Below are 16,419 nucleotides of genomic sequence, written 5' to 3'. Positions count from 1 at the left end.
CACACACAAACACACACAGACACACACACACAGAGGCATACACAAACAGACAGACACACACACACACACACACACACACACAGAGAGACACACACACACACACACACACAAACACACACACAGAGACACACACACACACATACACATAGAGACACAGACAGACATACACACAGAGAGACACACACACACACACACACAGAGACAGACACACACACACACACAAACAGAGACACACACACAGAGAGAGAGAGAGAGAGAGAGAGAGACACACACACACACACACAGAGAGACACACACACACACACACACACAGAGAGACACACACACATACATACAGAGACACACACACAAACAGACACACAGACATACACACAGAGACACACACACACACACACAGACACACACAAACACACACACACAGAGACACACAGACAGACATACACACAAAGAGAGAGACACACACACACACAGAGACAGACACACACACACACACACAAACAGAGACATACACAAACACACACACACAGAGAGAGAGACACACACACACACACACACACAAACAGAGACACACACAAACACACACACACAGAGAGAGAGAGACACACACACACACAGAGACACACACAGACACACACACACACAGACATACACACAGAGACACACACACACACACACACACACACACACACACACACACACAGACACACATTAAGGGAAATGTAAATTACATATCTGACTGCATGGAATTTATACTTTGATCTAATTAGGGCACATTGTAACACAGCTTTACAACGTGCCGCATCAGCGCAACTTAGATTTAAACCTGACTTGTCATTTCTGCAGACTAACAAAAAAAATTAAAAGACTATGTATGATGCTAGCTAACAGATTGGATATCCAATTGGAGATTAAATTGGAGATAAAAACCAAGTTTGCCTCGTTTTCAATAAACACTAAAAACAGGGATGAATATTAACTTTCGTGGTAATTTTTTACTATTGCTACTTAAAAATGAACTTTTGGCGAATTTTTATTTTTTTATTTTGCCGCAAGTTTTTTTCTACACAGTGTTGATATGACAACAAGTAAACAAACGCAGTTTCGTCTTACCAGCGTGTGTGGAAACGTTTAAACCACGTGTGTGACAACTAACCCCGCGTTAGTTTGTGCCCCGTCCCTACAGTGTACAAAATCACCTCAGAATAAGTACATTACGATAACAATTGATCTGTGTTTAAGAATGTATTCACAGTTCAATGTTGAATTCAGTGATATTATAATCAGTTTCATTCAGAGCTGTTCATGAGTGACAGGCGTCCTCTAGTGGTGCTAATGCAAAAGTGCAGTTGACAAAAGTTTCCATTTGAGGTAATTTGCTGATTTTTAATTTAAAATGTTTTTAAATATAACACACAAACACACACACACACACACACACACACACACACACACACACTTCAGCCTCATGAGCTTTAACATCAGCAGCATTATTTTATCCACTGTACACATAAAGTGCCAGATAACATGAAATGTTCTTTATAAATACACAATACAAAAACAAATGAAATATGAGAACAGTGTATAAATCACAATAAATCAAAATTTCCATAGTTACATACTGTATAATTATCAAAATCACTGACACTATTGGATAAGGACCATAAAGGCACTTCCCATTAAAAACAAACTCCTGTTCTCTCTTTTGTGTCCATCTTCTGTTCTAAACTCACTTGCTCTTGAATCTTGCCAGTGTGTTATTGCAAATATTCTATAAATTGCTTGTGATGTTCCTCATTTATAAATATGTTTAAAAACATCAAATGGAACATGAATTTTCCTTGAACTAAAAACACCCAAGCATCCTCGAGTCAGTTGAAGGATCAGCACACACAGCAGTAAATAAACTCTGGTGTTTGCATGTTTCTGCATGTGTTGTGTGGGTGTTGTGTGTATAGAGTCATACAGCACATTAGAGATCTGCCGCCCACAAAAACAGTCATCATCCACAAGCAACATCTTTAACAGCACTTAAATGTGCCACTAAATCAAATCACAGAAAACAACTATTTCAGCATTAACCAAAGCACTACAAAAGCCCAGAGAATTCATAAACCACTAAAAAATAATTTCAACATGTCAAAAGCTGTAATGGCTAGAAAACTTGAATAATTTATTGGTACTTCAGAACAGAGCCAGAGTGGTGTCAAAAGATTGTGGACATGCACATAGTATCACAAAATATGAATATATTATATCTATATCTGTATCTATCTATCTATCTATCTATCTATATATATATATATATATTTAAGTAATATCACACAAGCAAGAGTGCGATATGGCCCTACATCGTCTCGGTTACATACGTACCATTTGTTCCCCGAGATGAAGGGAATGAGACATTGCATTTATTAATGCAAATGGGGAGTGCCTTTTTACACAAGCTAGTTGAAACATTTCTACAATAATGCCAGTATTCTAATATTGGCTATGGTGTTTAAGCCCCACCTGTTTTGGCGCGAAGCTGTCTGCTATAAAAATAGGTGCACAAACACCATTTCCTCAGAATTTCTGACTGAGAACAAGGAGTGCATCGCTCGTACCTCAAGAACTCTGAGTTTTGTAGTGCGGCTAGTGTTCACAATGTCTCGTTCCCTTTGTCTCAGGGAACCGAGTTTACGTACGTAACCGAGACGTTCCCTTACGACTCAGTACACTTGACATTGCGTTTATTAACGCATATGGGGAACAGAATCCCATCACGCCGCACTACACAACATTACCTCTCCAGAAATGAAACATGACACCGCAGTCTCGTGGGACAGCGACCGACATGGGTATGCCGCAGTGAGTGACCCTCATGTTGGGCCAGGAGGGGAGCACTCAGAATGAATATATGAACTATAGTCATACAGTATGAATTAACTCCTTCACGAACCCAGTCGGGAAGGGAGTTTATTTATAATTTAAGTGCTTGTGACTTATAGTAAATAACAATGGCCTGAATGCAGGCGGTTGTGTAAAAAGATGGGGAGCTCTTCCTTAAAGGAAGGAGCATAAGTATATATATTTGGGCAATGAAAAAGCAAGCGCTCTAAACAGAGAGGACTTGTGAAGAGAGAGACGTTATATCTAGGTTGTAAAACCTTGCGAATGTGTTTTGAGAAGACCATCCTTTTGCAAAACATGTCTTATAAGGACACACCATTCGTCCATGCCCACAAGGAGGCCATGCCGGTAGTTGAGTGTGCTTTAACACCAACTGTGCAAGTCTTACCCTGCAATTCATAAGCCAGGCCAATCGCATCAACAATCCAGTGAGAAATTTATTGCTTGGAGATGGACATTCCTTTTGTGCATCATCCATAGCATACAAAGAGTTGATCAGACAGTCTGAACTGGCGTGTATGCTCAACATATGCGTGTAGTGCCCGCACAGGACATAACAAATGCAATGATTGTTCCACATCCAAATTAAATGGAGGAGGGAAGAAGGCCTGAAGGTGAACCACCTGCGCTCTGAAGGGCGTGGTTAGAACCTTAGGCACATAACCTTTTCTGGGTTTGACAGTGGCTTTTGAAAGACCAGGGCCAAACTCCAGACATGAATTGTCGATTGATAGTGCATGCATGTCACCGACCCGTTTTACTGAGGAGAGCCAGCAGTAGTGCAGTCTTAACGGAGAGCATGCACAAATCAACAGAGTCCAAATGCTCGAAGGAGGGCCCTGCGAGAGCATTTAGGACTAAAGTTAAGTCCCAAGTCAGAACTGTAGCCGGCCAAGATGGGTTTAATCGTCTTGCTCCTTTAAGGAACTTTATGATTAAATAATGCTTGCCTATAGTGGCGCTGGCTTCATCTGTGTGGTATGCAGAAATAGTCGCCACATACACTTTGAGCATTGACGGAGTGTGTCCTGCGTCTAATCACTCTTGAAGAAATATTAGAATTTCATGTATGGGGCAGTTTACTGGGTCTTTGCCATGTGAGAGACACCAATCAGTGAACACATTCCATTTTAGCACGTAGAGGCATCTCGTGGACGGTGATCTGGCCTGTAAAATGGTGTTCTTTTTTCTTATGATTAACATTTTTTTATTGATTCATCTATTAAACAAAGAAAAGCAAAACATATACAAACAGAATCAATATTTAACCCCCACTATTACCCCCTCCCAATCCCCAACCCCACCTCAACCCCCAACAACACCCCAGTGGTCACATGATTATAGACACACAAACAAACAAAAAACCAAAACAAAACAAAAAAATATAAAATAATCAAACACATTATCCACTACACCACTCTATCCACTGTCCCTCCCTGAGAGCCCTCCAAATACGCCAGATTTTTGCCCCATTTCCCCACAAAGAAGTCTAAAATCCCCAGTCATCTGGATGACTTCAAAAAATTCTTCAAAAGCTGCCACCCTGCCCATCTTCGAGCACCACTCCTGAAATGGGGTGCTCCAGCCAACTTCCATCCTCTTAAAACTATCTGTCTGGCGATCATAACGCTAGTTAGGACACCGTTTTTTTATGTGCTTATTCTCTATATTGATGACCGCCCCACTGCCTAAAATACAGAGTCTGGGTCAAAATAAAATTTGAGTGCCCAATACCTCACACATAAAACTCTGAATTTTCAACCAAAATTCTTGGATCTTAACACACCACCAAAAGACATGGGTTGTGTCTCCATCTTCTGATTGACATCGCCAGTAGGTGGGTGTGTCTTTAAGACCAAGCCTATACAGTCTAGAGGGGGTCCAGTAGAATCTATGTAAAATCTTGAATTGCATAAGGTGCACCCTTGCATCTCTAGATACAGACTTGATGTTTTTTAGAATCCTAGCCCACATTCCCTCCTCCAATACCAAGTTTAAATTTTTCTCCCATAATCTCTTGATAGAAGTTAAAGCTCCATCCCCCAGACTCTGAATTAGCAGGGAGTAATACACTGATGCCTCATGACCTTTTCCAAGAGCAGGTAATCACCACTTCCAGAGTATTTGCTGCTTTAGGGGGGTGTAAACTACTCTCAAAAACAGTACAGAGCAGGTGGCGCAGCTGTAAATACTTATAGAACTGAGATCTGGGAATCCCAAAATGTTGAACCAAATTTTCAAAGGATCTCAACACTCCACTCTCATATAGGTCACTGAGTGAAACCCCTTTCACGATCCACTCTGACCAGCAAAAAGGGGGCTTATTAATACATAATTTGTGGTTCAGCCATATGCTCGAGGCAACATATAACTAAATATCATATTTAAACACTCTGGACACTTTCGTCCATACCGAGTGCAGATGTGAGATAATGGGGTGTAACTTAACTTCTCTGGTTAGTTTAATAGAAAGGCTTTACAATGGCGAAATACGGACAAGAACTTCCTGTTCAATACAAAACCAGGCAGGGGCTCTCTCAGGTGGAAGCGCCCAATGAGCCAAATGTCTGAGACCGAATGCATAATAATAAAACTAAATATTGGGTAGGCCTAGCCCACCTTTGTCAATCAGCCTATGTAACCTTTTGAAATGTAATCTGGGATGCTTTCCATTCCAAATTAAGGACTTCGCTATGCTATCAAATTGCTTGAAATAAGAGCGGGGAACATCTACAGGGAGAGATTGTAGCAGGTAGTTAAATTTTGGAATACAATTCATTTTAATAACGTTAACCTTCCCAATCATAGATAAATGCAATGAAGCCCACCTGCCCACATCACTCGAAAACCTTTTTATTAAGGGGTCAAAATTAACTCTAACTAAATCAGACAAATTTGCTGGGAATAAAATGCCTAAATACTTAATGCCCTGTTTGGGCCACTGGAAGACGCCCGGTTGAAAAGCCATTATCGGGCAGTACGCTGTCAGAGCCAAAGCTTCGGATTTAGACCAATTAACTCTGTATCCTGAGAACTTACGAAAGGAATTAATAATTCTGTGGAGGCAAGGCATAGATCTAGTGGGGTCGGAGACGAATAATAAAATATAATCTTCGTAAAGCAAAAGCTTATGTGCCATACCTCCCACCAACACCCCTGGAAAATCATCCTCCTTTCTTATAGAGGCTGCTAATCGTTCCAGGGCAAGACAGAACAATAATGGGAAAAGAGGGCAACCCTGCCGGGTGCCCCTATCCAGAGTAAAATAATCTGAAATTAATCCATTTGTTTGTACCGCCACTACCAGGTGTCTATAAAGCAACTTAATCCAGCCAATAAACTTACTCCCAAACCTATACATTTCCAAAATCTTAAAAAGATAATCCCATTCTACCATATCAAATGCCTTTTTGCCGTCAAGTGAGATGGCAGTGACCAAAGTCTGATCATTCGCCACTGACCACGTGATATTGATGAAATGCCTAATGTTATCAGAAGAGCTGCGGTCCCGAATAAACCCCACCTGATCTATATGTTTAATAGATGTCATAACTTTACTTAATCGGTTAGCCAGAATTTTTGACAATATTTTTATGTCTAGCTGGATCAGGGAAATTGGACAGTAACTCCTGCACTTGCTTGGATCTTAGCACTTGCTTGGATCCTTTTTAAGAATCAGACTGATCCGGGCTTGTGTCATGGTTGGTGGAAGCTTTCCATTCTTTAATGATTCCATATAAATTTCTAACAAAAGCGGAGCCAGTTCTGTAGCATAAAATCTAAAAAATTTAGTGGCTAGAAGGGTGCTATATATTTTGTTTTTGGAAGGTTTCAACAATGGAATGCAATAATGCAATAGACTTTTGACTGGAGTTCGCAAACATGAACCTGTTACTCCTGTTTAAATTGTTCTGCATTGGCTGCCAATCTGATACAGGACTGATTTTAAATGTAACTTTTGTTCAAGTCTTGAAATGGCACCATATCTTTCTGACCTACTGTGTATAAATAAACCTGTTCAGAGACTGATCAGAGATGTTTACAGTTCCCTGGTCAAGACTAAAGATCAGGGGCGACTGTGCCTTTGCGGTAGCTGGCCCTATGCTATCGAACAGTCTTCCTGTGTTCCTCAGCTCTGCTTCCACAATAGATGAATTTAAGTCAAAGCTAAAGACTTATTTATTTGATCTGGCTTATAATAAACCTTAGACTGTGTTTAAATTTCTGATTGTCATGTCTTTGTGTATTGTGGTTGTACAGCGCAGTGGTCAACTATTGTTATATTGTGCTATTGTGTTGCACTTTACTTTGAAGAAATTTTGGTTTTCGTTGCGTTTTCACTATTTCAAAAATGACAGAATACGAAAACCTGATGGTTAATTAGAGCAGATGCTCTGGTTCAATAAGCCCAATACACAATACATAGAGCTCAATATAATCTCTACATAATGACTGTGTTTTAATAGGAAGAGTGAAGTCTGCTCCCCCAGGCCAAGGTCCTAATACCTCTTGATATGTGAGGTGCTCTCATTGCAATAAGATCCTCAGTACAGTCTCGATCTAAAGCTTCCCATTTGATTTTGTTTAGGTCTGGGTTAGATGAACAGTTATTCATTAACATCCCTTATTTCTGGAGTTGTTTAATGCACTCGAGAGATGCAAGTGCAAGATTTGCATTTTACTGCTATATTCTCCGTAATGTTATATAAGCAGTTCTGCATTTTATAGTTTGCAACTGCATTTCCTAACCTTTTTGTTTCCTTTAAAGAAGTATTCACATAACAATTATATTCCCTCTACAAGTGCTCACAGTTCAGGGAGCTTCACTGCAGTCGTAACCGAGGTACGCTTCCTCTGCTTGGTTAAAGGAGCCACGCTCCCCAACTAACCTTAGAACTAAATATTTTCCGTCATTATGTTTGGGGGTTCGAGCCTCAGCAAGGTATCCCATGTGTTCAGCATGGAAGCTGAATCCCTCAGAGTGGAGCCTTCCTGCCAAAACTATCATCAAGAGCTTGTACAAATAAATTACAATCAAACAGAGTGGCCCTGACTGAACTTAGGTTAGGGTTATCTAACAGAAATACCCAGTGAAGATTGACCACATACAAGGGACTGATAATGTAATTGCTGACACTTTATCTAGAGTGTGAAAAAGGTGATTTGATAGATGGTGTTTTTACTGGGGTTTTTGTCTCTCTCACTTTTATTCCTAATTCCCTAGGGCCCAGGGATTGAAGGATTGCTGGGAGATGGGACTGGACCCAGGAGGTTGTTTTTTCTTATTCTTTTTGAGCTCCAGAGGAGAGCTCTTTGATAGTGAGAGGTGTCACAACCCTCTGTCAGCCATATCACCCTGCAGCTTTCACCTGGTTACCCACTGAAGCTAAGCAGGGTTGAGCCTGGTCAGTACCTGGATGGGAGACCTCCTGGGGAAGACTGAAGTTGCTGCTAGAAGAAGTATTAGTGAGGCCAGCAGGGGGTGCTCACCCTTTGGTCTGTGTTGGTCACTAACACCCCAGTATAGTGACAAGGACACTATACTGTAAAAGGTCACTGTCTTCTGGATGAGACATTAAACAAAGGTCCTGACTCTCTGTGGTCATTATAAATCCAAATTCCCCCCACTGGACCTTATAAATCATGACCCCCTAATAATCCCCCTCCATTAAATGGCTATATCACTCTACTGTCTTCTCTCCACCAATAGCTGACGTGTGGTGCACTATGGCTGCCGTTGCATCATCCAGGTGGATGCTGCACACTTGTGGTGGTTGAGGAGAGTCCCCTGTTCACAATGTAAAGTGCATTGAGTGTGATGTCAGTGTCAGGCACAGACATAAATGCATACACACACACACACTTGGACCTCCACACTCAGTCTTTAATTATAAATAAAGTTTTAAAATATTTGTAAATTGGGGCCTGGGTAGCTCAGCGAGTATTGACACTGACTACCACCCCTGGAGTCACGTGTTCGAATTAAGGGCATGCTGAGTGACTCCAGCCAAGTCTCCTAAGCAACCAAATTGGCCTAGTTGCTAGGGAGGGAAGAGTCACATGGGGTAACCTCCTCGTGGTCGCGATTAGTGGTTCTCGCTCTCAATGGGGCATGTGGTAAGTTGTGTGTGGATCGCGGAGAGTAGCATGAGCCTCCACATGCTGTGAGTCTCTGCGGTGTCATGCACAACGAGTCACGTGATAAAATGCGCGGATTGACGGTCTCAGAAGTGTCACCGTGCCACCACGAGGACCTAGTAAGTTGTGGGAACTGGGCATTCCAAAACTGGGGAGAAAAGGGGATAATATATATATATATATATATATATAAATTTTGTTTGTAAATATTGATTAAAATTAAATGTTTTGTTGTTTAACCCTTTTATTTTTTCCTCCTTTTGTGTTATGGTCTACCAGGAGCCTGGTTGTAACAAACACACACAGTATAGCTTCTGTATGGAGGAAGTATGAACAGATTGCCTGTTAGTGTGTCTGTGTCTGCTAGACACTTTGGGCAAAAATGTGTGAGTAAAATGAACTTGATATTTTTTTTTTTTTTTTTGTAGATGATTAACTCTTAGTGTGAATGGTAATGTGAGTTACGCTCCTGCTGTTCATGCGGAGAGATTGAATACTGTGGCATCAAATATTAAACATGAATATGAGCCTCTTCAGTTACACAGAGGGGGTTCACCACACCAACACACCACACATTTAATATGATACAATGAATGCAGTAATAATCTACAGAGAGAGAGAGAGAGGGAGGGAGGGAGGGAGAGGGAGCTCACAGCAACCAACGTGTGGGCGGACGAGAGAGAGAGAGAGAGAGAGAGAGAGAGAGAGAGTTTTATCTACACATGTAACAGTCTATTATGCAAAAGCAGAAGCTAGTTGTGATGTTTTTACATACAGCTCATCCATCAATACATGAATGAGTGAATAAGTGAGTGAATGAATGTACAGTGCAATAAGTGAACGCATCTACTGTATGCATTAACAAAGCAATCATGTCTCTGTTTCCCAACAGTTCTCTCATATAATGAAGCTCTATGTTTATGAAGAGTACAATATATACACTAAATATATGGTGTGATTACTGATAAGGCTACAATATACACTGTCTAACAAAAAGATATAGTATATACACTGTATACAGTCTGATATCTCTATAGAATATTCATTATACAGTCTGATATAATGGATAACTATTGAATATACACACTATATATACAATCTGATAAAACTGATAACTCTATGTACTATTCATTATATTTTGAACTCGTATGATTTTGACTGTATTCAGACACTTTGTCATTTATGTCAGAGTAACAAACCTATGTGCTCATAAAACAGAAAATCAAGCAAAATATATGTTACATCAAAAATTACAATCTGTGTTAGATTGAAAATTTTGATCTGTATTTGACATTAGATTAGTTTAGAGACTAATGAAAGTGCAGATTTGCAATTAATCCATTACAGCTGGAACTTTTAGTCAAAAAACATTATTAAAACTTCTCTGAGCTGCAGATGACTGCAGTCAAATCACACACACAGTCATGTAAATACTGCGTTTTACTCACTGTGATGCTCTTGTCTGATGATTGACATTTCACCTGATGAGAGACACTTGCCGTTTGATTCATCGATGAAATGAAGATCCAAACGATCAAACGATCAATGAATCTAGTGTGAGAACAGAGAAAGAAGTGATGATGAATGTAGTGAATGAGACGAGAAGCCAATGAATTCAGCTGTGCTCGCCCCCCACCTAGCCCCATCCCTCTCTCCCTCACTATTTTCAATCGCAAAGTACTTCACTGAAATGATTGTTTTACACACAATATTGGCAAAGCATAAATACACATACAACAACAGCAGTGACAAGAATAAGAAAAAAATTATGAAAACAGTAATAATGATAAAAGTAAAATAAAAATAATTTAAGGCTCACTCTCTCATAACTGCAGTACTAGAGTTGGTAACAGATTAATTTAGATTTTCCTCATGTTTATTTCACACTGCTGTGCTTTGTATTAAAATAATTTAATGTCCTCTAAGTCGCTGAATCAAAGGATCAATGTATTCATGTAAATCTATAATCAGGATGATTAAATGTCCAATAGCCTCTAATAAATGACAGATATAAACATGACATTATATAAATAATATATATTAATTTTATATAAATGTCATTATATATATTATGTTGTTGGTTGTCATAATACGAAGTAGTTTATTATATCAATGTAACTAACCATGGAAAATCACTTCATGTCATCTACCCACTCAGGTGAGTCACTGTCAAAACACTGTCATGTACAGTAAAGTACCGATATGATGAAGTCACATTTTCTTTAGATTTTTTGTCAAATATGCTTAACATCACATTATTTGCTAAAAACATATGCCGATGTGAGTGAAAACACTGAAGAACAGAGAATGAAAAAAGGGCTTCTGGAGTGATTCATGGAAAACTTCTGCATTCAGGAAAAATGTGGTTCTTTTTCAAGAAGGTAACTTCGACACTGCATCAGAAGCTGACTCTATGGGAGCACCCTTCAGGGGGCATTGAATTGAAAATCTATACCATCACACCAAGTTGATTGGCTGGTGAAGCTTGGCACTCTTATGCTGATGTCATTGTGAGCCCAGCATTACATCATCAGAAGTTTTATTTTTCAGGGCAGCATAGACACCTCTCATGCTCTAGAGCCCTAAACCAAAGTGTAGCTGTTGATCTGCACCTGGTCAGCGGTAACAAGTCCTACTATTCTCCCTGCTGTGTTCCAGCAAAAGAAGCACAGCTTCGAAAGTACTTCCATATTTGCAGTGTATCTAAATTGCACTCACAAATGAGCAAATTTGATGCAAACTAAGAGTACGCTTTGTGAAAGACATCTTTTTAAAGACGATCAATGCTTCGCAGATCTTTTCCACCTTGTAAGCGAAACATACCTGTGTCCGTATTGTGGGGTCAGATTGTGTTCATTGTGAATGCATGAAGCTCAGGACGCTACGCTCGCGGCTAGCTTTCATTGAGAAAGTGGAAGCAGACCTTTCTCCCTCCCACTTTGCTCCTTCTGTGTCTCCCGAGGCACCACATGATGGGAGCACCTCCAAATCTCCATATATATCATCTTCTCCTGTATGGTTCGCTCATGATGATCGAACCATACGGGAGAATTTATGTGCATGATGCGCATACATTTATTTACATTTACATTATCACTTACAATCGCAAAGGGGGCTGCAGTTAGAAATACAGGGCTGCATACAGGGCTGCAGTTAGAAATTCTTGGGCCTGAAACAACTGTTGCGCACTCAACGTGTTTCTATCCACGTCTCCCACTGAACATGTTTAGATGTGCTCTACAATATGTAACAGCCTTTCGGTGGCCCCCCTCCAGTCCAGCCGGGCACCCCTCAAGCCCCAGCCAAAAGGTCCAGTTGTCCCCCCTTATCAGCGGCCCTGTGCATATGGTTCGATCACGTTTGGCAGCGTGGACAAAGAGGGTGATATTTAATCGCTGGAGGCCTCTGATGCCAAGACCTGGTCATGCCCAGTCAACGAGCAGGGCATCTGTTTTTCCCCTTGAGCGGTGGAAAACAGTGGTGTATCAGCTTCCGAAACAGAGCTGAACAAGGTTCTTGGCCATACAGTCGAGAAGCATCAGCTCATATGGCCCATCCCTGATGTGCCCAAGAGCTCTTACCGAGCCAGCATAATCATGTATTTCACCGCCCGGGTCCGTTCTTTCCTGAGCTGCACAACCAGCTTGTCAGGACATGGCATTTGGCTCACATCCACTCTGTTGGGTAAGGCCTACACTTCAGCGGGTCAGGCTGGTGTGGCTCTGCACACTATGGTGGTGTTACAGGCCTACCAGGCAGATCCGCAAAAGGAATTGGATGAGAATGGTCCAGACCCCGAGCCCCTTCAAGATCTGCATCACGCAAAATCAGATTTTGCACTCCAGGCTACCAAGACCACTGCCCAGGCTCTTGGCAAATCTATGGATAGCTTGGTGTCCGCTGAACACCACATCTGGATAAATTTGTCAGATCTGATTGATAAGGACAAAGCCATACTGCTTGATATCCTGGTGTGTCAGTAGTGTTTCAAGCAATTTGATAGCATAGCGAAGTCCTTCATTTGGAATGGTAAATGTCCCAGATTACTTTTTAGTAAGTTACATAGGCTGATTGACAAAGGTGGGCTAGGCCTACCCAAGATTTTGTTTTATTATTATGCATTCAGTCTCAGACATTTGGCTCATCGGTCGCTTCCTCCTGAGAGAGCCCCTCCCTGGTTTTGTATTGAACAGGAAGTTCTGGCCCCTATTTCACCATTGCAAAGCCTTTCTATCAAACTAACCGGAGAAGTTAAGTTACACCCTGTTATCTCGCATTTGCACTCGGTATGGACAAAAGTGTCCAGAGTGTTTAATTCAGACATTTATTTAAATGTTGCCTCGAGCATATGGCTGAACCCAAAATTATGTATTAATAAGCCCCCTTTCTGCTGGTCAGAGTGGATTGTGAGGGAGACCTATATGAGAGTGGAGTGTTGAGATCCTTTGAAAATATGGTTCAACATTTTGGGATTCCCAGGTCTCAATTCTTTAGGTATTTACCGCTGCGCCACTTGCTCTGTACTATAGTAGCACACACACCCCTAAAGCGGCAGATACTCTGGGAGAGGTGATTGCTGCTTTTGAAAAAGGTCATGAGGCATCAGTGTATTACTCCCTGTTAATTCAGAGTCTGGGGGATGGAGCTTCAACTTCTCTCAAGAGATTATGGGAGAAAGATTTAAACTTGGTATTGGGGGAGGGAGTCTGGGCTAGGATTCTAAAAAATGTCAAGTCTACATCTAGAGATGCAAGTGTGCGCCTTATGCAAATTAAAATTTTACATCGATTCTGTTGGACCTGCTCTAAATTGTATAGGCTTGGTCTTAAAGACACACCCACCTGCTGGCAATGCCAATCAGAAGATGGGGACACAACCCATGTTTTTTGGTAGTGTGTTAAGATCCAAGAATTTTGGTTGAGGGTTCAGAGTTTCATGTGTGACATATTGGACACTCAAATTTCATTTCATTCAGGACAGATCTGCTCTCGCAAGCTTGGGGCACAATCTGGCATCTTCGGCCAGAGCTATAGAGATTACATGTCTGGCATCTGAACGGGGATTGTCTGACACAACAGTAAAAGTGTTTGCTAGTTGGTGCTTCTTTCAGGGTAGCAAAGCATTGCCCTATGCAGACGACACTCTCTTATATACAAGAGTATTTGGATGCAGGACTCACTCCATCCACACTCAAAGTATATGTCGCTGCCATAGTGGCTACTCATGACCTCATTGATGGCTTGTTGGTAGGCAAACACCCTCTGTTTAGTGGATTCTTGTGTGATGTGAAACGTCTGAGACCTTTTCACCCTGCTGCTGTCCAGTTCTGGGACTTAGTGCTGGTATTAGATGCACTTACAGGTCCCCAATTTAAGCAACTAGAGGTTGTAAGATTACCCATACTCTCACTGAATACTGTGCTGCTACTCACTTTGGCATCAGTAAAAAAGTGTTGGGGACCTTCTGGCCCTTTCTGTTGTTTACTCTTGCTTAGAGTTCAGACCAAGCATATCAAAGGCTATTCTCAAGCCCAAAGAGGGTTATGTGCTCAAAGTACTGGCAACCCCCATTAAGGCTTAGGTTGTTACCCTGCATGCGTTCTCTCCTCCTCATTTTGAAATGGACGAGGCTAGAAGTCTTCATATGCTGTGCACTGTGAGGGCTTTGAGCATGTACATAGACCGGACGAGTCAATTCAGGGTATAAGAACAACTCTTTATTTGATTTGGAGGCTGCTCAAAAGGATTGGCCATCTCCAAGCAAAGAATTCCCAATAGGTCAGAAGGCACACAGTGTCCCATGGGCATAAAAGCTCATTCTACCAGGAGTATGGCCTCCTCCTGGGCATGGAAAAGGGCATGTCACTAAAAGACATATATGTCTGGCTGCAGGTTGGGCTTCCCCTAAGACCTTTGCCAGGTTTTATAACCTACATGTATCTTCCCTCTCCTCCCACATGTTCACAGAACAAGAGGTTTAGTCAAGACTGACCAATTGGTTATTACAGGTGTTAGATAAAAAAAACTTGGTCTGAGAATGTAAATAAGAGAATGCATGCAATGTTTCACTACCCTGTTGGCTACCGTCATTGTGCCAAAGCCCTTGGCCAGGCGATCACTCTGCTCCCCTCCTTTCCGCTAATCTAGAAGATGTGTTGAAACATTGCTCCACTATCCAGTTTGGCTAGTGTCTCTACTTTGGCATTGAGCTGTTGGTTTATTGTTCCCACTTTACTTCCTATTTCTCAATACAAAGAGATTGCTACAGCAATGCTTTTGACCACCCTGTAATGGCTAGAAGGCATTGCACATCAGTGCTACAACATTACAGTATATGGCTCTCATAACATCAGCTTCATTTACCTTCTTGAAAAGGAACATCTTGCTTACGTTTCCTTGTATCCCTCAAAGAAGGGAACAAGACGCTGCATAGCTGTGCTGCAGCTACTGATTTTTCACTGTTACGGGCCTGAGAGATGTGCTCTACTTCTTTCAGTTGGAAAATCCTGATGGTGTGACGCAGGGCTCCGGCTTAAATGCTTATGATGACATCAGCATTAGCAGAGCGCCAAGCTTCACCAACCACTCAAATTGGCGTGATGTTATAAGATTTTTAAATCAATGCCCCCTGAAGGGTGCTCCCATAGTGTCAGTTTCTGATGCAGCGTCTCATTCCTTCCATTCAGGGAACCATGGTTACATGAGTAAGCAAGACTAGATCAGCACTCTTGGAACACGTTTTGTCCAATCAGATCTGAGGACCAACATTAACTGTTGTATAATATGTAACATTATATACTGTGCCATAATATTATTATGTAGTAATTTACTCTGCAATGTAAAAGTGTGTAAATTGTGCATGGACTCACCACCACAGTACTCTCTTTATCAGCTGTCTCCATGTTTCTCATCTGTGAATTTTCACCATTATTATCTTGTCTTGGTCAACACATCTCCATTTTGTACTTCCCAGTAAGCTGAAGCAGGTTCTCGTGAAGATCTTCATATTCTATGTTTTTGTGTGCACTAAACTTGGTTAAAATACCAAAAGTACGCTTAACAGTTACATGAACACTTTATATCTGCCATAAACTCCATGGTTGCTCAGAACTGCACCCAAGTATTTCACACACTATTGCACTTGTGTATACGGTTGTGTGACAATAGAAGTGATTTGATTTGATTTTATGTTTACTAGGGTATTGGACATGACAGCAATGTGACATAATTTAAATAATCTAAAACTATTTTAAGCTTGTTTTTTTATATATATATTTATTCATGCATTTTTGTTTAATGGAGTGATTATATTTGAGATTATACTGAATGTTTGTACATTTGAAAATATGTCACATACTGAAATGCTAGTTCACCCATAAATTAAAATCCTCTC

At 41.0% G+C, this 16,419-nt stretch overlaps 1 protein-coding gene across 2 annotated transcripts in view; it reads right to left on the bottom strand.

Annotated features, from left to right (window-relative positions):
- Positions 1-16,121, bottom strand: part of LOC127448435 (inactive dipeptidyl peptidase 10-like) — a 102,420-nt gene extending 86,299 nt beyond the window's left edge. Inside the window, exons 1-2 of one of the 2 annotated variants that reach the window (XM_051710942.1) lie at positions 15,896-16,121; positions 10,476-10,578 (exon numbers count right to left, since the gene is read on the bottom strand). In XM_051710942.1, the coding sequence (XP_051566902.1) occupies positions 10,476-10,538 (63 nt within the window). In that variant the 5' untranslated portion in view covers positions 10,539-10,578; positions 15,896-16,121. Of the gene's footprint in view, positions 1-10,475; positions 10,612-15,895 lie in introns of those variants that run through there. The other variant, XM_051710943.1, reaches the window with a different exon arrangement.
- Between the last annotated feature and the right edge of the window lie 298 nt (positions 16,122-16,419).

The sequence above is a fragment of the Myxocyprinus asiaticus genome, chromosome 11 (assembly GCF_019703515.2).
Source record: "Myxocyprinus asiaticus isolate MX2 ecotype Aquarium Trade chromosome 11, UBuf_Myxa_2, whole genome shotgun sequence".
Classification (NCBI taxonomy): Eukaryota; Metazoa; Chordata; class Actinopteri; order Cypriniformes; family Catostomidae; genus Myxocyprinus; species Myxocyprinus asiaticus.
The sequence above is the reverse complement of the archived record's forward strand: the minus strand, read 5'-3'. Positions and strand labels throughout refer to the sequence as shown.